General features: G+C 46.4%; 1 protein-coding gene across 19 annotated transcripts in view; it reads right to left on the reverse strand.

The window, feature by feature from the left end:
* The window catches only part of SNX19 (sorting nexin 19), a 45,170-nt gene that overhangs the window by 7,667 nt on the left and 11,807 nt on the right, over positions 1-25,696 (reverse strand). For 6 of the 19 annotated variants that reach the window (XR_014816758.1, XR_002335748.2, XR_014816763.1 and 3 more), the window contains 2 exons: positions 24,277-24,406; positions 521-705 (listed from right to left, as the gene is read on the reverse strand). Coding sequence is in view for 4 of the 19 variants with exons in the window: in XM_003130084.5 (XP_003130132.1) it covers positions 521-705; positions 24,277-24,406 (315 nt within the window). In the remaining 15 variants the exon portion in view is untranslated. Of the gene's footprint in view, positions 1-520; positions 706-13,972; positions 14,110-16,118; positions 16,330-17,007; positions 17,093-23,457; positions 23,937-24,276; positions 24,407-24,685; positions 24,856-25,696 lie in introns of those variants that run through there. The other 13 variants (XR_014816754.1, XR_002335749.2, XR_014816760.1 and 10 more) reach the window with 7 other exon arrangements.

A 25,696-nucleotide genomic window follows, 5' to 3' on the forward strand; every position in this document is an offset into this window, starting at 1 on the left:
GAGAACCCAAAGTACTCATCTGGTGGGAAAGGCTCTGAGACCTGCCACCGTGTCATCTCTTCCATTCCCTCAGTGTCACTTGCAGTCCTGATCATTTTCCTATTAGTCTTAGGAATGGTGGGTCATGGAGTTCCTGCTGTGGCATAGCGGAAGCGAATCCAACTAGGAATCATTAGGTTTCGGGTTCAATCCCTGGCCTCGCTCAGTGGGTTAAGGACCCGGTGTTGCTGTGAGCTGTGGTGTAGGTTGAAGATGTGGCTTGGATCCTGCGTTGCTGTGGCTGTGGCGTAGGCCGGCAGCTGTAGCTCTGATTCAACCCCTAGCCTGGGAACCTTCGCATGCCGAGAGCAGGGCCCTAAAAAGCAAAAAAAAACAAAAACAAAAAGAAATGGTGGGTCAGCAAATTTTTGAGTCTGGCTGCAGTCCTGGCCCCTTTAAAAATGGGGAAGGGTGTGGGGTAGTGACGGCAAAGCAGGCTGGGAAGGAACACTTATTGGTATAATCAATCTCATTGAGTTACCTGGCAGGACTCCCATCAGGCTCTGCAAAGCCTGTTCCTCAGCAGCCACCTTCTGCTCCTGGGTCCTCACAGGCCGAGGATACTTAGGCAAAACCCCGCCAGGCCAGATGGACTCCTGAAGAAGCCGGAGGTACTGCACCCAGCGCTGCGGACAGGTCAGGTTAGCTACCTGCACTTCTAGCCACCTGTGGTGGAAAAGAAGGGTCAGAGAAACCTGAAGGGAAGGGCGCAGCACGGTGTGAATCACGCAAGCAATCAGAACAGAGCAAAGCAGAGCCAGCACCAACTCTCACACAGGTGAGCCCAAGCCATCAACGACGTGGGGCCACAGAATTTGAAGATGAGTAATGACACCAATATAATGACTTCCTGAGTATTTGCTCGGAGACACACATTGCATCAGGGGCTTCAGAGCAGAACACTCAAAGGGCTTCTGGCTCTGGGGAAAGCTGCGCCCTTGCAGCTGTCCTCCAGCGGAAAGCACTGTAGCTGGCAGTAAGATGTACACGCAGCCTGCACAGCAACTGGTGGTTTTAACCACATCCCTCTCCCTGGCGCCCCCCCATTCCATGGCCAGTTGGTCTTTCAAGTTCCGAAGACCTGTCCTGAGGACTCCCTACATCTGCCCTGGGCTCCTAACAGACCAGGCCTTCTCTCCAGGAGCACAAGTCTGCCCTTCTGGCAAAACCCCACTTCCTGACCATGTAAGCTAAGGTGCTCCCTTGCCTTAGGCCTCCTTTGGTGCCTGGTTCTACAGCACAGGTTCAGAACTGGTATTTCACTCTGGAATAGAAAGTATCTTCTCCTGGAGTTCCCATTGTTGCGCAGGCGGAAACGAATCCGACTAGGAATCATGAGGATGCAGGTTGGATCCCTGGCCTCGCTCAGCAGTGTGTTAAGGATCCAGCATTGCCGTGAGCATGGTGCAGGTCGCAGACGCAGCTTGGATCCTGTGTTGCTGTGGTTGTTGTGGAGGCTGGCCTCTGCAGCTCCAATTAGACCACTAGCCTGGGAACCTCCATATGTCGTGAGTGTGTGTGTATGTCCCTAAACAGCAAAAAGCGGGAAAAAAAAAGCACCTTCTTCTGTACTGAATCTGAATTATAAGCACCACAAGAGTTGCCTCACCACAAAAAGTGAAATACTTGTTGATTGACTGGCAACTGTTCTGATTACACTGAAAATTTCCTCCTCTGTCTTAATTTCAAAAATGAGTCAATAACTGAGGGGGCAGAGATGCCAAAACTGCAGTTCCTGCAAGGCTTTTCGACCTTATTCTTGTCTCTGCATTTTTTTCCCCAGAGTGATGAAAATGGTCACTAGCTGAGGTTAAGGACTGCGGGCACCACTGGACACTGGCAAGGCTGTGACCGTCATGAATGGACCATCAACCACTTTACTCACGCACAAAGACGTGGTTTGGTCCCGCACCACACAGTGGCTCATGCCGTCACTCCATACCCGAGCTACTTGTCGGACGAACGAGTGCAGAGGGCCTGCCAAGGCAAACTTTATTTAACCTCCACTCTGCCAGACAGTCTGCATTCCACTCAAGCTAGGCATTCCAGCTTCGGGGGCTGCAACCCCCAAAGCCCAGGGCTCACAAATGATTCTAAGAATAGGAAGTCTGCAAGGTAATGGCAGGGCAAGAATGGCAGACATCGACGGAGATCAAGAGCGGCACAAAGCTGCTCCTGCCCCAAAATAGCCATCACGATTGTATTGTTATTATTAGGGCTGCCTCCCCTTTTTATAGGGCTTTTCATTCAGCGAGCCTAAGACAGCCCGATGAAAGGGATCCAGGAGCGAGAATTCCTGTTCCTGTTTATAGAGGAGGGTCACCGAGGGGAGGTGGACACGACGATCTGCTCAGGTTCTCTGCAGGGAATCGGTGACCCAGCTCTTCTTCACCGCAAGCCACGTACACTCGTGTGACCTTTCCTGAGGTGAAGGATGGGCACCAGGTTCTCACCGTAGTGATCTGAGGGAGAGGAGCAAGGCTCCGAGAGCCAAACAGACTGAAGTCTTCCAAAGGAGTCAGCAGAATCCTAAGCAGGAAGGCTTCGGTCAGTTCTGGCTTGGTTCTCACTCACAGATGCAAACAACAGGCCGGCTTGCCCTTAGGTCTGTCCTCTGGGGCCAGTGATCCCTGCGACCCAAGTCTTCAGGGATATCTCAGCATCCACAAAACGCTTCCTCCTTGGCTAAACAAGTCTGGGCACCAGGGTCACCTTCTGGGCATGTTTTACAATACGTTCGTCTGACGGTTTTGAATTAATGGCCATTCACTCGATGGGAACAGGACCTCCAGCTGCATTTTGGCAAGGACGTCCTCTGTGGTCCCCTCCATGGTGACTGAGCCTCTCAGGCTCATGCGCTGAATGCAACGCAAGTGCCAGCATGTGTCAAAATATATAAAGGTATACAAATTTACCAGATTGTAACTCATCAAATGCCAAATGGAAACGGTGGCAAGAAGAATCAGTGTGGAAAAGTAAGAGTAAGCCCCTGATGATGAGGATGAGTCAGTGAGTCAAATAAAATTGTTGGAGCTTGGAGCTCGAGCGGACTATGGGACAAAGGGGACTGCGGATAAAACAAAGGCACCTTTAGGCACACTAAGCCCTGAGGCACAGAGCTAATCAACATTAGGCCCTAGAAGAGTCAATCCCAGGAACAGAATAAGGGCAGCACTTGTGCAAACTGGGAGAAATGAAACAAACTTCATGCCTAAAGAGAGGAGTCCGGTTTAGAAAGTGGGGTGCTGCAGAGCTTCAGTTTTCCTGCCTCCTCCTCACATCCCTAAAGTAACAGACAAGCCGCACCTGCACCTCACAGACTTGAACTTCTTCTCCCTTTTCAGGATTCTGCTCCCACCCAGCCCACGTTCCTCCCCCACAGGGAAAAGGCTTCCTCCTGGACACTTGGGACTAGGCTGCTTTCATTTCCCGGCAGCCAATCTTTCTGATTCACAGACCTTCTGAGGTGTGGGATCTCATCACCAAGGATCAACAGCCATTCCAGTCTGGAAGGGAAAATGATCGAAGCCCAAACCAACAAAAAAATCCCCACCACTACTATAGCCCCCACCCCCCAAAACTGCCCTGTCCCCCAACCCCACACATTTGTGACCTGAGGCCGATTCTAAGGCACGCTTTATGACTATGCACCACGCTGTTCATAAGTTGTAAATGGCCAGACTCAGGGGGTCTGTGTAATTCGCCTTGTCCGACACCTCAAAGAGACACAAGCCTCGGAACCACGAGGCAAGTGGGGATTTCTTCACCCAAGGAGCTCTCCCCTCCACCCCCGCTTTCCATGCACGCCTCTGCTCCTTATCTAACTTGTGCCCTCCTTCAGTCCCGAACCTGGGCTAGAGTAGAGGAAGCACGGAGATTGGGCACTGGAGTGAGTGTTAGGAGAGATCGACAATGGACTGTCCTTAACTCCCTGCATCCTCCTATTCGCTTGTCGTCTTCTGTCCTTAACCCAGGAGTGCGAAGGTTAAAAAGAAATCTGTGTCTTGAAGCAAAAGGAATGGCATTCATGTGTCTAAAGACCAGTGTATCATAAGCATCCGTTTCTGGAATCTGCTGCTACCACTCTTATGCTGGCGGAGAGCTAAAGTTTCAAGGTGGTTATACACACACAAGTCCCTTGGACAATTTACTATTTACAAATTATTTTTAGGAAATCATTTACTAAATACAAATGTTATTGTTTATGTAATACAAGATGGGTGAGGTAAATACGCTAAAATAAATATGGTAGAGAATCGCCTCAAATAGCACCGGCTTTATTTTCTAACACTATTCCAGCTGACGTTTGATTTAGGTATCTTCTTCTACCATCCTACCTTTGTCCCAAAGAAAAGAAGAAAAAACAAACAAACAAAAAAAAAAACGCTAACCCAGGTCTGTTTTGTTGGTCTTCTCAGAAAGAATGACTCAGAGCACATAGGAGCTTCACGAGGGGGCCCAGAATAGGCAATAAAGTGAGAAAAACAACAACAGATGGACGTTTAGACACACGGAAGAGCCTTTCTGATGCGGCCATGAAGGAGGGAGGATGCAGTGAGTAGGGCATCCGTCACCCTGGGAGTGCAAGTCCAGGCCATCCATGTTCAGAGGACCCTGGTCTGAAATAGCTACACAGAGAGGAATGAAGCAGTGGCTAAAAAGGCGACCGTTTAATACTAGGGCTTAAGATGGCACTTCAAGGTTAGCTGAAGGTCATTTCCCCTAAGAACAGCAGAATCAAATCTCAAGAGTATGGAGAGAAAGCTTTAAGGGACCACATCTAATCTAATAAGTCCAATTCCCCTCACTTCTTTTCTCAGATTGCTGCTGTGGTTGAGTGAGGAGGGCCCTGGCTAAGAATGGCTTGATGGGGAGGGTGGGGGAGAAGGACCGTGAAATAACAACACAGGAAATGTTTATAAGAACAATAACAGTATTCCAACAAGAGTGCCTGGTGCAGTCTAAGTGAAAGACAGTAACAGACTCATTCTCAGATCTTCCTTATCCACTGCCACTGGGCTGCACCTCTCTATTGAACACAGAGGTGACTACGCTCCAACCTTACACAACCAGCTGAAAGGGCCAAATATAATTGAAAGAGGAAGAGTAAAGGAAGATGAGGGCAAAGCTTCGATCACTGTAAACAGATCTACAAACTACAGGTGTCACCCTCAGAGCAAGGTTTACAGTCATTTAAGTGGGTGGTCATGGCATAGAGTATTCTTCAAACTGTGGGCTGAAAGGCATGAGAGGCCATGTCACCCACTCTGTGATCTGTGATGTTTAAAAATATCTAAATGCTGGAGTTCCCGTCATGGCTCAGTGGTTAGCAAACCTGACTAGCATCTGTGAGGATGCAGCTTCGATCCCTGGCCTTGCTCCGTGGGTTAAGGATCCGGCATTGCCATGAGCTGTGGTGGAGGTTGCCCATATGGCTCAGATCCCAAATTGCTGTGGCTGCGGTGTAGGCGGGCGGCTACAGCTCTGATTGGACCTCTAGCCTGGGAACCTCCATGTGCCGCGGGTGCGGCCCTAAAAAGGCAAAAAGACCAAAAAAATAAAAGATAAAATAAAAATATCTAAATGTAAATAGATAAGAAAACATAAAAGTGCACCTCATACTTTGCGACAGTTTTGTGTTATGTACGTGTGTATATATGGATATAGCAGATGTACATTTGTGTCTTCAGAGTGGGTCATGACGTTGTTTTTTATTGTGAGTTGAAGTTTGAAAAAAGTTTGAAAAACATCACTGCAGGATACGGAATTAAGAGTTCCAAGAGAAGGAGGAAGAAGTTCAAGCCACATTTTGAGCCTCCTGGAAACAGTGCCCACCTCCATCCACCCCCAAGCACCCTGGAAAATGTTCACAATGGCACAAACCCAACACGCTGTCCTGTAGCCACAGTCCTAGCACATGACTGCGAGTATCTGCTCGTTAAACCTGGAGCCCCATCTACAGAGTGGAGAGAAAGGAGACGGTGAGGTGATGGTGTGGATCCAGGGCAGTTCCCACTACACCAGCTGTTTCTGCCAGCTTCACACCAGCTAAAAGGAACAGCCCTCTTCCCTCTGATTCCTTTCCCAGGTCTCTGCTTTTCTGTTATGGCCCCTTCTGGTGTTTATAGATGGTCCCCTTCCATCTGCGCCCAGCTCTGGGCTGCCCAGTCCTAGAATTGCCAGACCCGGGTGACTCGGCTGGGTCTAGAAAGTTTGGCCTCGCTGCCCTTGGACTGTGTATCTAGGTCACCATCCTTCCCTGCCGCGTGGTGGGAGAAGAATGGGGAGGAGGTGAATGTCAAGGGCAAGACACTCCTGATTCCTTCTCCCAGTGACTATTGTGAAATCTAAAGTGGCTCGCCGAGTCTCACACGACTTCGCTGACTTTTGCTTTCATGTTTTAAATCATGGGGCCACATCTTTAAAGCATGTGCTACCAGAGAAGACTAAATGCTGACGCAACAGGATTCAAGCATCTGAGTGCCACAGTTTTACATCTTGCCACAGATTTTGCTTTTGACTAGTAACGTATACGTCACAGATATAAAATTAATAGGCTTTAAGAACCGAAGTACTTTTAATCAAGGAAGTTGAAATCCTCTGTTGAACCTTAAAGAGTATCTTTTCCAGTCTCACCAATGAAAACCCTGAGAAAAAAAAGGAGCATTTCATAGCAAGAGCCTTACAGAAACATACAACTTCAGAGCTGGAAGGAAAGAAAGAGCTTCTTCCCCTCTGACCCCCTCCCCAAATTGAAATCCCCTGTGTGATATCACCGCAGGGCCAATGTTTCTGGCCTGAGAATCCAAAAGCTGGGCTTTTATCTTAGTTCTGCCACCAATCAGGAATGTGACTCTGGGGAAGGTGTTTAATTCCTGAAAAGGATGATTTCAATTCATTAGGGATGCTTCTAAAATATGGGCAACCAAAACCTGCCTCTTTGTAACTGCTAGTCGTTGCCTGCTAGTCAGAAGTTTAATGGGAGGCATTCAAGTGACTAGGGCAAGACGCTTTCAAAAGACAACACTCTGCATTTTAAATTCAGCCCTCCTGCCAAATCTCCTCTACAAGCTCTCCATGCTTCATTCGGCCAACCTGGAAGCAGAGAGCAGGGAACACACTCCAGGTTAGATAAGCAAAGGAGAGAAATGAACCGTTTCCCCATCCTGGGTCCCTCCTCTGGGTGTGCGCTGCTTTGTTATTATTCTCTCTAAAAAAGGAGGGCCCGGAACCAAACACAACCTCCAGATGTGCCCTGACCAGCAAAGAATGCAGAGGATTAGTGCCTTCCTTGATCCAGACACCATACTTCTATTAATATAGTCGAGACTGGGTTGGCTTTCTGGGCACACACATCAAAGAACTGACTCATACTGAGTTTGCAGTCAACTAGAACCCTAAGTCCACATATGCACTTTAACAAAAAAAATCACATGTCCCTCTGCTAAGCCTAGGCTTGTCCTTTTGTACTTGCGTAATTAAAAAAAAAAAAAAACAAAACAAAACCCTAAATTCTGATTTAGAGTATTCATTTCCATTAAATTCCACCTTGGAGTTCCCACTGTGGCTGAGTGGTAGTGAACCCAACTAGTATCCATGAGGACATGGGTTTGATCTCTGGCCCTGCTCAGTGGGTTAAGGATCTGGCGTTGCTGTGGGCTGTGCTGTAGGTTACAGATGTGGCTTGGATCTGGCGTTGCTGTGGCTGTGGTGTAGGTTGGCAGCTGCAGCTATGATCTGACCCCTAGCCTGGGAACCTCCATATGCTGTGGGTGCAGCCCTAAAAAAAAAAAAAAAAAAAAAAATCCCATCTTGTTTGTTTCAGACTATATTCTAAACCTTCCAAATCTTTTTGAATCTTGACTTCTGTCACCTGGAGTATTAACTATATCTCTAAGATTAGAGTTACTTGCAAATTACTGATGAACAGGATTAGTTCAATGCTCTTACTAGAAATTGCCCTACAAGCTACCAATTTATTAGATACCTGGGCTAAAGACACTCAAATGGCCTTGGATCACATAGAAGTACCACAGTCCAGGCCATATATGTTCATATGGATATTATGAAAACACGGCACGAACCTGTTGAAATTCAGACAATAAAACAAGCAGTGCCTTCCTTTCATTGACTGGTCTTGAGAATCCTTCTAGGAAAGAAAGAAACCATGCTTCTCAGGCAGAGATCGTTCCCACTGAAGGCACACTGGTTCCCTTCCTGAGTGCTCACCAAGTATCTATTTCATAACCTGCTTTAGAAATGTCCTGAGGTAAATGTCAGGGTCAGGAGCCTGTATCCACTTTCTAAAAGGCCAGATATTTGTCCCTCTCCAAGCCAACACATCTCTATATGGACATCTTCTTAGTGATCTTACGTCTTCAATGATAAATACAAATCCTCCTTTTACGTCCATGGGCCATAATTTACTTGAGTCAGGTACAGGAGTTAAAGCAGACTGAATGCTCTCTTATCTTCATTCCTATCTTAGCCTTCAATTCTAGTTTAATCATGTTTGCTCAATTCCTCTTATTAGACCATTTTCCTTGACAGAAAAAACCAAAAATTAAATACCCAAGCACAGAGTAGACCAATTCATTGTTGAATAAATAAATAAATGATTCCTCAGTTTAAGCAGTTAATGCTAGAGCAACTATTCCCAACATTTTACCTGTATTTGCTTTGTTCTTGTTTTTAATATTTTTTTAAATAAACAAGCAAGCAAACACTACCCCCTAATATTCGTCCATGTCAGCTCCTTCTGAGTTCAAGCTTACTGGACACGGTGCCTATCAGTTCAAATTTCTATCGTGTTGCATTACTCAGTAGGTGTCCCCTCTACTTTTTATGTATGTTCCACTATAATCTAATCCCAGCTAACCCTGGTTTCATTTGATGGTGATTCTTTTCCTTCCTCTCTGGAATCATGCATTTTATTTGTTCATTCTGTTTACTCAGGACACATTAGTTGAGCTTCTTGTAAGTGCCCAAAGAATACAATTACAAGGTGTTGAGGGCAGAGATCTCAATTCCTTTTGATACCCTCCTCAGCATTTCCTGAGTGCCACTTAGGTAATAAGCCATCAAATAGATACTGAATGAACTAAGTTTACTCCCAAACTCTCTGGGATAACTTCCAGTCTTACAGCTTTAAGTTCACCTGTTAAGACGGCACATGGGACAGGATACTCTGCTGTGGTCTGTGAATTCTAGTACCTCTCACCTACCTCGACATTTTCCATTTTACCCAGCTTCAGCTTTATCTCAGTTTTTCTTTCAGCTTCTTCGTCACTGAGCTGATGGCTCTCCTGGCAAATATATTTTTCCTGCTCTCTCACTGCAGTCAGGAGCCCACCACGCAAGCATCATGTGTTGTAAAGGATGAATATTTAAAATTTTCCCTCTGTACCAGCTACACAGTTATCTCTTCATTTCACATTTTCTTTTTTCTTCCAAAGACAGAGCTTACAGGTAGAAGAAAAGATGAAAATCTAGACCCTCAGGTCCTTAAATTTTCTACCAAAAAGCCCCAAATTATGTAGACAGATATATTATATATACAGATATAGTCCATGCTTTCTCCTGTGTCATTTATTTTTACATAAAATAGGTAATGATTTATTGATTTAATAAGCAACAAGAAACTTTCCACTTTACAAGTCAGATATGCTGTTTCGAAAGATACTATGCTGTTCTGCAAGTTATGCTTCTCAACCCACAAGGCAAAAAATGGAGTCGTTCTTTTTTCCTTTTCTCTCTCCCTAATCCACGTGCTCCCTGCAATAGCACAAGATCATTTGAACAATTACTAAGTCTAGGCGATCCTACCTCCTCAGTCCTCAGTGTCTCAGGAATTCATCACTTCTGTACTACCCCTGTGGCAATGGTCTCAGGTCAGGTCCCCAAGGCCTTTCCTTTCTGTCAGTGAAACTTTTTCCTATTTGGTCTGCCTGGTTCTAACGTTGCCTCCTTTAATTAATCCACAGCATCACTTTAAGTGATTCTTCTAGGTTACAAAGTTGATCATTTAAATTCTGTGAATGGTTTCCCAACAAATGAGGGTCAGAGCCTATATTCTCTCACAGAGCACAGGGCTCTTCAATGTAATCTTTGGCCACTGGCTGTACGTCGCACATTCCCAATCCCACCTGACCTCTTCTCGCACCACAAACACGCCACACTGTTTAACCACTCTTCCTTCCAGGCTCTGCTCTCCAATGTCAGTGCTCAATTTCCCTGCATCCTTTAAATCCTCTATCAGATTTTCTATAAACCTTCTTCTCTATAAACCTTCCCATGGCCCCTGACAACTTACTTTAGTCCCTTCTCTTAATCATGTACAGTTCTTTTTAAGTCCTAACTTTAAACTGTAACTCCCTATTTGTAAGACTGTACCTTCAACTGACAATTAAACTTCTTAGGAATTTGGAATTTGGGGTCTTTTCTGTTCGATCACTTAACAGAGTATCTGTTACACAGTAGGGGTACAGTCAGTATTAGTTACTAAGTGAACTAATGTTGTAAATGGGACAAACACTGGCCATAAAGCATGGCACACAGCTCAGACTAAGCTGTGCAGAAGACAAACAACCTAATACTTAAAGCAGCAAAACAAACAGTGAGCTCTTAATTATTTGTGCTTATGGAACAGGACAATAAAAGATTTTTAAAAAGCTGACAAACCTAGAAATCCTCTGTATATGGCATTTTGTGTGTATTTCTAGAAACATCTGGCAGAGTTATTTTCCTAAGAATCTTTTGTTTAGGCTAATATTAAAATTAAACTGTGTGCTAATACACCCGCTGTAGGGTGGGTGTCATATAAGACGTGTACTGGGTAATAAGAAGTCAGCTGAGATAGAATGAGAATTATCATGAATAACCCATGCAATTCACACCTGGCCGCACACTGCCCGGGAAGGAGGAGAGGAGGAAGGCAAGGCGGCGGGTCAGCCATGCCCCGTATCTGGCACACTCCATAAATCCTAGAGAGGAGGGACAGCTGCCAGCAGTCTATGCTTTTGTCAGTTTTCCTGGCAAATAGGCCCAGAGGATGGAAGAGACCGAAAGTTGAACAAAAGCAAAGGGGTTCCGAGGACCGTGAGTCACTGTGGTATTCTGGGAAGTGCCCCTGATAGATGGAGCAGCAGGGCACTGACTCTAACCATTACTTGAAAGTAGTAAGAAGAAAATAAGGGAGCAGAATGTTTGGGTAAAAATGGCCAAAAGCAAAGTCAGGCTCCCTTTCTAACAAACACAGCACGAGAAGGAGCCACTGGGGGCTTCTGTGCCCTGGGATAAATGAGACTGACTGCAAATGGAGATCTTTAGACATTTGGCCAAGATTTCAGCATTGTGACATTCTTAGGATTCCAATTTTAAAGACTATTACAGAAACCTAGTGGCCCTCTGCAGGCCTTCAGGTTAATTTTTCTCAGCCCCACAGTAAGCTGCTATCAGTGCACCAAAATCCAGCTCTGAAAAATCAGGGCTCTTGGCCTTCTCAACTGGGCAAAAAATCAGTCACATGTTTTGGATGGCTGCCCGTTTTTTGTTTGACCAGTAAAAGCAGCAGCAGGACATCTTTCACAATCAGTAACTCCCTCTGAGCCATCGTGTCTCTGCTCCAGTCCAAGTGACTCCTGTCAGGAAGAGGACCTCAGTTTTCACCCCAATACTGCACAGAAAACTGGTCCATACCCTTCTGGGGAAGAGACACTCAGTAGCCAGAAGAGCGACAAAGGCTTCACGTGGTGTGTTGTAACGAGTAAGAATGGCACTGAAATGCCACACAGAGGTCTAAGTCTGGCTTGAGCACTCAGAAGTCGAATGAACTTTCTGAGCTCTGGCTCCCTTTTAACAGACTCATTCCTGCCCTTTCTTCTTCCCAACGTTACCGAGATCAACAGAAAAAAAACGAAGGCACTTTCAGAAGTGCACACACTTGTGTGTGCAGATGTCTCTGAGAAAGACTTCTTTGGATCCTCTTAACGCTTCTACCAGGCCCAAGGAGCTGAGTGATGGCAGGATCCCTTGCATGCTGTGTACTTCACGCTGCAGTTTCCCCTTCTGTAAAACTTACCCTCCCCTGGCAGACTCAGGGATATAAATATTAGAAGAGTGAACCATCTCGGTACCCAGTGTTTACAAAGATTGGGGAGGGGCCTGTGGGGTGATGGGTAATTTGAAGACAATATTTCAGAATCCTTCCTAAAACTAGACCTCTCTATACCAAACTACGACACCATGACTGCAGGAATTGCAGGATCCAAAATGACTCTCTTTCCTTCTTTCCTTGGGCCCGTGTGACCAGCAAGCCTGGCCTGTGCTCAGCCACCAGGTAGTTATCCCGACCCTTTTCTTTCTTAGCACCTAGGGTCAGGGGCTGGGTGAAGGGAAGGGAAGGCTGATCCAAAGGGCCATGCATTCAAAAGCACATTGGGAAGGTAAAGGTCAGGGAGAGGGCGAGAAACACTCAGAGCTGGAGCCCTGGGAAAAAGAGCCAGGCACAAAGGAGGCAGCAGCAGGAACTGAGTGGTGGTCCTGACAACCCAGACCTCCGTTCTTCCCGGTGACTCTACCTCACAGGGAGTGCTCCAGGCTCTGCGAAGGGCAAAGACCATCACCTCAGGAGAGGAGGGAGATGGGGGGCTTCTGGAGCAGGGAGAGGGGATAAGGAAGTAGGTGCTCCACTCGATGGGCTGGCCCCCAACACCTCAAACATTAGAGATCACAGGTGTCGAGTATGCTCAGCCATGATTTGGAAGAGAAAGACTTAGGGATGTATTTCGACAAGCAGACATGGTAGAGTTCCAAATTATGCTGTGGAAATGGCCAGAGTAAGCTGGAAAAGACGAGCCTTGAAGAGGACAAGGGATAAACATGAGAAGCAGATGTCAAGTTCAGAAAGCAGGACAGACACTGGCAGAAGCATGGGGCAGAAGGAACCTGAGTATAATGAACGGAATCGTCTCAGGAGGGGGAAAAGCTACCCAAAGGTATCTGTTCAGTTGCCTGTCTACAGGAGGCACTTAAAAACCCTTCCAAAAAGAAGGCTATCCATCCTGACACTAAGGATACAGGACAGAGCAGCAACGACTCCAGAATCTCCACATATAGCGATCTGGGGGCCCTACCTGTGGCTGGAAAACAAGAGGGAGAGAGGAGGCAGCAGAGGGAATGTCTTGAAGCCCAATTTACATAGCAAGCACACTGCGTTTACACAGATTCTATACATGTGGGGGTTAATCCACCCCAAGAAAACCTTTGGTGCCCTAATTCTGTCAGTGCTAGATGACAATGTATTTCCCACTTCGTCTCTACTCCTTCCCCGCTCCAGGACCAGAAAGGCTGGCTCCTCTGCAGGGCACGTGAGGAAGTCTCTGTCTCAAGACAGAGGGAAAGGTCAAAACTGAGGCACTGACATCTGGTTGACAGGAAAGAATCAAGTGATCGCCATCTGTGGCTGAAAGCAACAAGCCACTAAGATTCCCAGTATCACTGACAGTCTCTGTCTCAGTGAGGTGCACCTCTAGGCTTACCAAAAAGGCCCCGAGTAAAGGACAACTGGCTTACAGAGAGTACTGACAAAAAGTTCAACTTCAGATATCCATCTGATTCTACTGACTGTAGACTTTGGGTTCCTGAGTCAGAACTGTTCTCTAGCACTGAACCCTCAAGGGGATGCTCCGAGGGGCATCTTCTGGCAGCACATGCTACTCAGAGAAGCAAGGGCATCAGAACGGAAGGGAGAAGGGTAAAGGATGAAAGAAAGTGGGTTGGTTTCAAAGTCAGGAGCATGAAGGAGAGGGCAGATAAATTGCTCTCTGAATCACGGAGCAGGACAGCAAATGGTTTCATTACTATGACCACCAGGGTGAGGACCTGTAACTGCAAAATAAATGGTTCCCGCAAAAGTGAAAGGATACTGTTTAACCTGTAGTGCCACCTGGTGTCCAAAGGGAGAATTCCGGTTCTAACTCCCCCAAGGAGTAGTAGCCTGGTGGGCTTTCCAGAACATATTTAATGTTTGTCTGTCTTCTCTGCATGCACACACACTCAGAAACGTGCTGCCTGAAAAATATTCAGAATATGTCTAAAGGTTACCTTTTATCTTAAAGTAGAAATCATGTCCCTTTCCCTCTTGAAAAATGCTTCAATGCCTAGAACATTCCTTACCCTTAACCAGTCTAAATGAATCCTATCCTGCAAGGTCTAGCTTTAAACACTTTGCTCTCTAAACCTAATATTTACTATCAAGAATCGTATGAGCTTGTTTTTACTGTTTAGGGTCTAACCTGTGTCATCTGACCTCACACTGTTCAATATTTCTGATTCTTAAGGTTTATCTCTTCTCTTCGGCTGAAAGAACCTTAACAAAACGGTGCCACCCTAGGTCTGAAGAGCTAGCTCCCAACAAATACGTCAGTAAACACAGGCATCAAATCTTATGCAGACTCTTCGAACATGAGTTGTATAGAGGTCCCCATACCAAGAACTAAAGAAAGTTACTTTCCTAGAAAGTAAGGAGAGTCGGGAGTACCTGAGTTAAGGGCTAGTTCCTTGGTTCTGAGTTTCTGCTCTGGATATGACTTGGGGGGATTTTAAGTATGTGAGGAAGATGGCATGGAGTTCACAGATAGTTAATATGAAGGAAGAGACTCTGGCCTGGAGCATGCAGAAAAGGCCATCTGTCTTACAGGGTGTTCGCTATTAATAGATCCCAAAGCTAGCTCGCTATAAGACTACTCCAAAAAACCACTAAAATGTAAACATATTCTCTGCTCTACATCAGCTATGTCACTGCCCTAGCAAATAAGAGTCTCCCAGGAAGTGGAACGTGGAGCTCGTAACGATGGCGGAGAATCTACATTTACTGAGTGCCCCATGTGGCAGGCATGCATCAAGAGGCTTCGACCGTCTCACGAGCTAGGCACTGCTACTCCCACTTGGAGAGGCACTGAGGCAAAGGCAGGTTAAGTGGCTTGTTCTAAGTCACACAGATAGTAAGCCTCAAAACAGGGTTTGAATTCAGATCCGTCTGACTTTGCCACCTGTAATCTTACTTCCACACGTGGAAGAAAAGAGGTTGAGAAGGCAAAACAGCGGGAGATGCTTCCAGAGGGGCAAGCTTAGCAGGGGGCCTCACAGTGGGAGGCCCACGATGGCAGAAGGCACCATGTTCTTCTGGAAAGGAGAATGCTCCTGGAATGGGAGACGGCCCAAGGCCCGGCCATGGCTCTGGCAATGGCAGCTGTCCAACCAAAGAGCTGTGGGGGTGGCCTGTAAGGGAGATTCCATTACATTTGTGTTTCATGTCCCCAGCAGCACTGAGGGATCCCTGAGATTCTCACAAGTGACGAGGAAAGGGACCGATGCAATTGGAAGGGTGTGTGATGTTCACTCATTTGACAACTGCTTACTAAGAGCCTTCCATGTACACGGCTAAGTGCCTACAACAGAAAGGTAAGTAAGATATAGTCCCTGCCCTCACTATGCTTACTGTCTGAAACCGTCCTCAAAAACTGTCTTAGGGTCCTCTTTGTGTTACAGATAGGCAAGAGATACCAATAATTTGACCTGGAAAAAAGGTTTTAAATGTCATGGTATTCTGTTTTTTTCTTTTGGGCTGCACCTGCAGCATATGGAAGTTCCCAGGTAGGGGTCAAATCAGAGCTACAGCTGCTGGCCTCCTCCACAGCCCCAGCAACGCTGGATCTGAGCCACGTCTGCGACCTACACCACAGCTCAGTGGTAACACTGGATCCTTTAACCCACTGAGCAAGGCCAGGGTTCAAACCCATTATCTTCATGGATACTAGTCGGGTTTATTAGCACTGAGCCACAAGAACTCCTGTTTTTTTTCTTACCTGCTACCAACTCTGTTACCTTTGTTTGAGTGTATGAGAATGGAAGAGCATGCACCACACTCAGAAGTGCAAAAACACACATGCACAGGCACATAGCCAGGGAGCTACCGCCAACCTGTTACAGCCTCAAAGATGCATTCATGTAGAAGCTGTCCGTACATGACAGAGAAGGCAAGATGTCTTTATCCTAAGGTGGGTGCAGAATAAGAAACACCTAAGAAATAGAACAGCCAGGCCACTCATCTAGCTGGAGACTGTTGGGGCCCATCCTGGCCCAGTCTGTGGAAGTCAAGAGCTTCCTCTTTTCAAGGTCTAGTGGAAGAGTCATGGGACAAGTAGCATTCCTCTTCCTCAAGGAAAAATGATACAACATGAGCATGATACAATCTGCAGCGGAACACAGATTTCACTCCTTCAGATGAGCCTGGGTTGAGAATCAGAGGGGCAGGAGATAATTGGAGATAATTGGATAATTAGTTTGAGGTAATTTTGTATCTTGGGCTCTTGCAAAAGTATGCATTTTTCTACAGAAGCTGTGCATTGAAAGAGACCAGGTATAAGATACTATAAGGCACCAGAGCTGAACTGAAAGAAAATTTATGGAGCAAAGGAAAAAAGCCATAATCTGTGCTTCCTGAGAAACTCTGACTCTTAACTTGGATAATCTTTTTCTGATTGGGAATGGGATGTAGAATACAGATACCAAAACAGACTGTATAATTTCTAATCCAGGAGTGCCTTAAGAATAAAAAACAAATGGAAATGAATTTAGATGCTATCATCAAAAGCGTGTGCCTCTGAGGCCAGCTAGATGAAAAGAGAGATTAGATGGAACTAAGACCCCGGGACTTTCAGGTGAAGCCCATTCTAGTGGCACTGCTTTGCGAGGAAGGCCAGCAGTGGGGAGTCAGGATGGAGGGTAGAAAGGGCGTGGGCTTTGGGGCCAGGATGACGTCAGGGCACTCGTGGGGGTGGCATTCCCTACCTCTATGATTCTGGGAAGGTTATTTAACCTAAATATCACTTTCCTCACTTATAAAAACATATGTCTGTCTCATAGAATTGATCTGCACCTTAATGTATCAAGTATATAGCTGCTTACTTGGTACAGTTAGTAGTTAATAAATGTCAGTTCCCTTTCTGTTCCAATTGCTCATGCATCTTTTTGGTGGTGGGCCTGGAGCCTCCTGTAAGACACAACCAATGTCAGAGAGACCCTTTTATCTATCTGCTGCTTAGACGTGTCCACCGAGAGAGAGGCCCCTGAACGGATTCCACTCAGAGAACACCCACGATTCTGGAGTGACCTAAGAGAACAGCAGAAGGCAGAAGACTGCCAGCGCGGCACTCCTGAGTGGTCCCGCACTCTGTCCATAAACCTTCTCCTGACCTTTCTGGAGAGATGGTTTGTAGAGACCTCTTTTCTAAGAAAATGATTCTGTGGCCTGGCACCAGGTCCAGAGCTGGCTGTTTCATTTCTTCCTGGACCCAGGGCTTGCTCTACAACTTAAGCTCACACATTCTTTTTTCCTTCTCTCTACGTCCTGACTTCACGTACTTTTCTACTCTCCTTTGCCCACAGATCACAGAACTTTCTTTTTCCCAACTCTCTTGCCATGCTACTCCATTCCCGTGTGCCCTCCACACACACACACACACACACACACACACAAACTCACTCACTCACTCGCACTCACTCTTTGAGAAATCCTGACGCAGATGCCAGGAATGTGTCTGCTGCCCTTTTGACACAGAGTCTGATGCCATCCTCGGGGCCGTGGGGAGGGCAGAGCCACGGGACGTGGCATTCGTGTACTCTACTGCTAGCCTGGCTCATATTTTTATCGTGGCTTTGCTCTGGGCATCCAGGCAGGGAACCGGGCCAGCTGCTTCTCATTCCTTCACTCTACATCAGGACTCCATAATAGTCTTACCTCTTACCTTGGCTGGATCTTCCTGCCCCAAACCTTCTACCATCAATGGAGCACAGTACATCTATCCTCTTTCCCTTGACCCAGTCAAGGTCTGGGTACGTGTCCAAGTTCCTAAACCTGATTCTGATGCCTGCAGGGGTACTGTCAGTCTCTCCTGTTTTCGGACACGAGCGGTCTCATAAGCTGGACGCACGCCTTGGCTTAGACTGCTCCCCCCACTCCTCTCCCCGCCCTTTGACTCTAAGTCCAAGTAAGGAGTGCTCCTTCTTACATAATTGGATGTTCCCAGCAAAGAAGCTGACACATGAGGTCAGGCGCGCATGCGTGCAAAGCTTCCCTTTGACTTAACAATGCCTTTTTTGGGCATCTAACTTCTCTTTGGGCCCCCTTCCCCCACTCTCCACGCCATCAACAATCAACGCAGATTTATGTAGCCTGGCTCAGATCAGAACTCTTCCAACCTTGGCTTACAAGGAGGGGTCATGAGGTTGAATTTACTCTCGCTCTTTTTTTTCCCTTGCAGGCCAGAGATAGAGAGGGAGGGGGGCCGAGGGGGGAGGGAGAGAGATGGTGCATATCAAGAGGGAAGAAGTGAGACAGTGCACGCCCCCGTGTGGTCCCTGGCACCCCAGGCAGTTATGTGTATAGGTCATTTAAGGGAGCAAGGAGAACAGACAAAGCTGGAAGCAAGAGGAATTAACTTATCTTCTTGGATGATAACACTGGAGGATGGAAAATGCTGACATTTTAAAAAGGGGATGCCTCTAAATCTACAGGGCTGGACCATCCCCAATGCCCACTGTAGTGGGTTCAAGATAACCAGAGTAGTGGCAGTGGCTACCTGGGGCATCAGCACCAACTCTCCTTCCCTTTAAAGTGCAGAACTTAAGGCAAGAGAACCCAGGTGCTCTGCAAAGGGATACAGCTCAGCACCTGTGGTTTCCGAGAGAGAACAAACAGACTGCCTCCCGGGCAGCACCATGGGGACAGTCTCAGAAAGGCCAACCCTGACCGGCTGGGTCCAGCCCCACCTCTCTGGGGGTAGCTGACAGGTGGAGGGAGAGGCGCTGCAGCTTTGGGGAGAGATCACATTCCAGCTTCTTTGCTTACCGAAGCAAACAAAGCCAAAGAATGCGGCACTGCATGAACCTCTTTTTAAAAATAAAAAATGCAAGCTGTCCAGGGAGCAAGTAACATGGGCTGACTTCAGGATGCTGCAGGGCACTCTGAGTTTTGCGTGAGTGTGCATATATGGAAATGTAGTTTTCATTTTACACACTGACTGATAACTTTCCTCTTGGGGAATTTTACCGCTCTGGGTCAAAGATTTGGGGGGGCTGGCTTTCATCCTTTCAAATTGGGGCAAAAGTCTGATCCCAAGAGACCATCTCCACAGCTAACATCAGATAAACCTGGGTTCGAACTGTGTCTGTGGTACACTTCTTAGCTCTGTGACCCTGACTCAATGACCACAATTCTTGGTAAGTCTTAGTTTCCTCATCTTTGAAATGGGGATCCTAATACCCCTTTCATAGGGCTTTTGAAGGGATTAAATAATCGGCTTGTTGTGTTTAGCACAGGGTCTACACCAAGGAAACTCTCAACAAATACCTGCTGGATGATAAACCCTGAAGAGGATAAGATCATTGATGTCTACACCGTGAACCCTGAACCAAGCCCGATTGTTTCGTGGGAACCTCATACAAGGGCACTTGCTGGTATGAGAGTGTGGGCCACCACAGATCCTCTCAGCCTCTGGAGGGGCACTGGGACTCCTTCAGATAGCCACGACTCCTGGATGCTATCTTGGGAAGCTTCAAGAACAACGTGAACCCAGCACAAGGTATCTGAGAAGAGGGCCAAGTATATGGTTAAAAAGATGGGAAGGACGATTTAGAGAGGAAAATGAAAGGCCTTGCACAGGAAGGGATGAGGCTCCTCATTTCATTCTGGTTTGTAGAGGCTTAGGGCCGGGAGGATGGCAAGAGCTGTGTTCCTACTTCTGTTGCAGCTCATACAAAACAAAATGGACTTAAGGGTAAAGTTTTACTAGATATAAGTACCTTCTGACAGGAAGGGACAGGAGGCAACTCAACGAGTACAAAATATCATCACTGGGAAGGACCTATGATGAACAGGGGTAATGACCACAGGTACAGAGAGTTTTCCAAAAGGAACCAGCTACAACATTCTGTTCTTGCACAATACTCACTTTGGCTTCATTCGCATTCACTAAAAGCATTAAGAATTTTCCCCTTTAACAACAACAAAAAAAAGATGACACGCAATGAAAAAAAAAAAAAAAAAAAAAACGTGAAAAGAGAAGAAAGTCAGGGGAAATTCAGCCATGAGCCCTCTCCCTGATTTTGTTTATGGCATGAGCTACATTCACCAGAGAGCTATCCATCCAGAGGTGTGGTTCCAGTGCCACCGTCAGGGTTTGGGGACAGAAAGTAGAGGAGCTTAGCCTGCTTCCAAGTTCTCCTCCTGAGGAAAGGCACCACTTGACTCCAGCAGCTCTCCGCACCGGTGTAACGAGGAGCAGCAGTAAACCTGGAAAACACTGCCGTACTCTGTCCGGAACCTGTGCTTGTCTGTGCTACGGGGGACCAGGTGCTCCTCTTCCTGCTCTCAGATGCAAAAAGGCTCTGGTTGTCCCTGTGGCCAATGAGTCCACTGGCACAAAGGCACTCTGAAAGGCCTCACGAAGCCGTAGGCGTGGAAGGCCCATTCTGTGCAGCTCAGAGAGGCAGGCTAACAGGAGAGGCGGAAACTGCCAGAGACTCAGCTGTGTGGGGCACCCTGAAGACATGAACTGGGGGGTGACTGAGGCACCACCCCTGAGGAATTTGAAGCACTTTCTATCCTTCTCTCCTTTTTCTGAAGCACAAATATGAAGACTGACCTGTGCTGGACATGTGCCGCTTATCTACCTACCTAGGGACAGACATCATTATTCCTCCTCTGCAGATGAGGAAACCAAAGCTCAGAGAGATTAAATAGAGAAGAGCAGCACTGTCTTGCAGTGGATAAGAACTTGGGCTTTGAAGTACCTGGCTTTGACTTCTCGCTCCACCGAGCCCTCACCCTGTGATCATGGGCAAAGCCCTCAGTTCTCACCACCCCCAAACTAATATATGCGAAAGTAGGGACCGCTGTCTGTTTTGTTCACATTGAACAGCCCTTAATATTTTTTCAATGAATAATGGAATAAGACCAAAACAATGCCCCAGTTGGAGAGGAGTATCTTAAGGTAAAGCAGAATGAATGACACAGTACAGCCGCACGGATGTCTACCGGGCAGGCAAGGAAACAGCTCACACTCAAGAGCATGATCTGTTTACTTCTTCACAGCCCATCCCCTCCTCTCTACAATCTCCTCCCTATCATGAGAGAATTTATAATTATCGCCTGCTGAGGTAATGAAACCTGGCTTGAGATTCTTGTAGCCTGCAACTCCCTTGGATTTAATTTTCCTGTTTTAAAGCCCTAAGAACCCTAGCTATGCAAAACACTTCTTCAGTGATCTTCCTCTAATTCCCCAAATACACTTCTCTCTCCTTTCTGGCCCAAGCTCTTTAATATTCTGAGTTACTCGAACTTCAGGTAACCTTCCCACCTTTGTTACATACATGACTCTCAATCCTTTCTGAATTTCTCCAGACTCATCTGTACTTTTTGGTTACTATGGAATAACTTCTTGTTTCTGAACCAATTTACCACGTAAATGATTTCAGAGGGCTAACCAACTATGATACACTAGCTCGTTTAGGATCACACCCCTCCCCAACCCTTTTCTGCTTTTTATAGCCGTGCTCGCTGCATTTGGAAGCTCCCAGGCTAGGCGTCGAATCAGAGCTACAGCTGCCGGCCTACACCACAGCCACAGCAACGCTGGATCCTTAACCCACTGAGGGAGGTCTGGGATCGAACCCATGTCCTCATGGATCCTAGTCGGGTTCACTAACCGCTGGGCCATGAAGGGAACTCCCAGGATCTTCCCACTTTTTGAAAGCACTTGCAAGATTGGCAAAGAGAAGCCTAATGGTGGGAGAGAAATGAAAACTCAACAGGATCGTTTGCAAGTGACTGAAAAAAACATACGAAGACTCTACTTTTTCTAGTTTTGAGTATAAAGGTATTGAAAAGGGAAATGTTTATTCTTTCATCCAATATTTAATAAGCATCTTCTATGTCCCAGGCCCCATGTAAGCTCCTGGGGACATAAGCTAGTTCTGGCCCTTAAATAATCGCAAGTCCAGGGCGAGGTTTCTGGACCTCTGCGCTGATGCTCAGGGTAGGGTAATTCAGTGTCGTTCGGGGTGGGAAGGATGCTGTCCTGTCACTCAGGATGCTCAGCAGCATCCCTGCCCTCCAGCCAGGGTGAAATAGCTTCTTGCCTCCCTTCTCAGTTATGACACCAAAAATCTCTCCAGGTATCACCCAATACCTTGGGAAAACTGCCCTCCAGGTTGAGAACCACTAGTCTGGGGGAAAGCAGACCATTTCTCATACACTGTGATACGTATTATTATCAAAACTTTGAGAGTAGAGAAGAAGCCTCTTACTTCTGGACGAAAACGGGAGATGATGCCATAGAATATACGACACTGAAAGTTCATTTTTGAAAAATATTCAGCAGTGGGCCAAGCAGACAAGAGGAGGGAAAGTCTGGGTCACAGAGAGGGAGCAGGGGAGGAATAGGTTGAGAAGACACTGTGGCAGAGACAAGAGGATGAACAAAGGCCTGAAGGAAGAGAGGGCACAGTGCTCACAGTGCTCTCAGGAAGAGAGGGCCTGAGAACTGCCAATAAAGCTGGGACCAGATCATGCCAAATGAGAAAGGAGATGGAATTTTAATCTAATAAGTGAGTACATATTTTAAATACAGTGGAGCCCTTTTTCAAACAAAACCCTATCTAGATCCCTGATCTACTAACCTGATCGAAAGGGAATCGCTTTACTGCATTCAAGGTCTACTCCGTTTTCCCCTGGCTTCTAAGGTGGCTTCTGAAGCACCTCTGTGGACCCCTACAACTCTGGGAAACATATCACATAAATCCCTGCTATAGGCAAGAGGGCTCCCCTGAAGGGTATTAAATGCAGGATCTATGTTCATATGTGCTTCTCAGAAAAAGTAGTTTTGAAGCAGAGCTGAGCACGGAGGAGGGAGACTAGAGGCACAGGGAAGAGTCAGCATTGTTCTACATGGGCTTCACTTGGAGACCAGGCTTCAGGCTCCAATGCGGGAAAAAGCACACTGGCTTTGGAGTTGTGCCCATCCAGCTTCAAATTCCACACAAGTCACTGACTATGACCTTGGGTAGGTGAGCTGACCTTGCCAAGCTCTACTTTCTTATTCTGTGCAATGGGGCTACCTAACTCACTTGGTTGCTCTAAGGAAAGGCATGTGAACAGAGTCAGGTGCTGGCATGTGATAAGCATTCAGCAACTATAAATGTGCAACCTCTTCTTTCCCTTAGTTTCTTAATGAAAGCACATTAAGCCTTCCTGGTGCTGTGTAACTTTACGTGTGGGAGGGGAGACTTAACTGCTTGTCATTACTGGATCTCCTCCTTGTTGCAAAATAGATACATCATTCTTTTTTTTAAGATAAGTTTTTATTTTTGGAGTGACCTATCAGCACGGGCCACCTGCTGACAGAAGAGTTCAGGATTTGGCTGCTTCTTACTTTGGGATCTGCCAGGATGTCTCATACGAGAGGTCAAAGCAAGAGCGGCCAAAGCTCAAGCACTACGTGTGTCTGTCTGGTTCAGAGACAGTGAATCTGGCTTCTTCAGACTAGCAGAGCTTGCATCAGGTTCACGGTTAGGAAGTCAACAGCTAAACACTCCATCTAGGTAAAAAAATCTTTCGGCAGATTCAAATGGCGCTGGGATCACTAAGCCTGAATTATAAAATCCGAGATTCAAATCTAAGTATCCCTCTGTTCCTTACCATCCTGTGTCAGTAAGTCCTTCTTCAGTGGTGAATACATACATCCCGCTGGAGAAAACACCCTTTATCTTGAGAGCACTGGTCTGTTTTCTCCTTGGCTTTCTCATTGTTTATCATCACAGTGACTACATACTGTTGGCTAAGAGACACATGGGGTTAATACTGGGTGGAGAGTTGGTCCTGGAGTAGGAAGAGTTGGGCTGAGGTGTTCTGAGATCACAGGCAGTGCCTGAACTCAGTGGAAGATGCTAGAAGTCTTGCGGACCATTCAAACCTCAGACAACAAGTGATTAACAGGGGCTCTCCGCCAGCCCCAGGCACGCTTCATCCCTGTACTCCTGTAACAGAGGTTCCAGCTTCTATTACAGCCACATGTGTCCTGGACTCTACCCTTTTCCCTTCTAGCGGAAAATGAGGCATCACATCCAACCCCAGGCCAACCTGAGGCTCTAAGGTGAAGGTGAATGCAGCAGACATACCTCTGAATTAGGGTCCCGAAGATAAGATGAAGAACTTTTTGCACGTTTTCTGTACACAGCCATCTCCACTGTTCCATCAGCAGCAAGAGAAGCAGGTCCAGGGCTGTGTTAGCCAACGCTGTCTCTGCTCCTGGGGAATGAAAAGACATCAAGATAACTCAGAAGAGACCCACACTTGAGAAACACATTTCAATGCACTGGGTTTTCTCCATCTTTATATCAATCATCGTATATTTTTGTAATACTTTGTATTCAAGTCAAGAGACGTTTTACTTCCTTTCTACCAAGTTCAGGGATAGGCTCTGAGTTTCATTACAAGTCTTTCATTCGTGTTACTTAGTCACTTAGTAAATATTTCTTTATCCTTAAGAAGATTCTGCATATAATTATTTTGCCTACCTAGCTTCTGTTTCTTTTGTATTTCCCCCAGGAAGCTGAATACATTTTGTTCCATGTAAGTGCTCACAACTGGTGACTAACTGGAACTGGCAAGGCCCAGGCTCTTCCATCCTTATATTCCACTCGCCTCCACAAAGCCATCAAGGAAATGTTGTGGCAGCAGATTTGGGATTCATTCTCCTGTAAAAAAGTTGCTTTGAAAGCATCTCCATTACACAGAGCTGATGGGTTAGGATCCAGGAGACTTCAGTTTGATTATGAGATAACATGTGGTTCTAGGAAGAACACTACACCTTTGGTAAAATGCCACGCCAATTACTCACTTCTTTCCTCTTGCAAAGACTGGAAGGGCCGCAAATAAACTCATACTCACACGAAGCTGAGCTCTCTTACACAGATGTATTTTATGGATGGAAGCATCTGTTCTCTAGCCCTGTTCGTGGGGTCTCATGTCGCCTGTGATTTGCTCCCCAAGAGAATGCTCAGAAAAACATCATGTTCCTGAATAAATCTCAGCTTTCTGGTGCTGCAGCTGTGATTACTATTATAATTAATCATCAACAATACTTTTATTAGTCTAGGAGCGATGGGTATTCTCCGGGCTAGCGATTTCAAATTTGGATAAAACTGATAGAACTAAATCCTACTTTCTTCTTAGTCCTGTCCAAGATATATTTTCTTTTTTCTGCACTGTATTTCTAGAGGGCTTGGGAGCTGATGTGTCTGCTTTCTAGTCATTTGCTCAAAAGGGGATATTCAGTTCCTTGGGAAATAGCGCCATCCTGAGTCTTAGTCACTCTCCTCAGGTAGAGCATTTACCTAGAGCTGCCATCATGTGGTGACAATTGGTCATAGCAGTAAGAAAAAAGTAAAAACAAACAAGGCACCAAGTCCTCTTGAGGACTCTGGTAAATTAGTTATCATACGAGTATTTTGAGTCTCTCAGGGCTAGAAGAAGGGCTCGTGCATAAATACTTCTTTAGGGAAGTTCCCACTGCGGCTCAGCAGTAACAAGCCCATG

This window comes from Sus scrofa, chromosome 9 (assembly GCF_054392235.1).
Source record: "Sus scrofa isolate SSC_HxYL_T2T_F1_AM1 chromosome 9, Sscrofa_HxYL_maternal_Yorkshire_Landrace_v2.0, whole genome shotgun sequence".
Classification (NCBI taxonomy): domain Eukaryota; kingdom Metazoa; phylum Chordata; class Mammalia; order Artiodactyla; family Suidae; genus Sus; species Sus scrofa.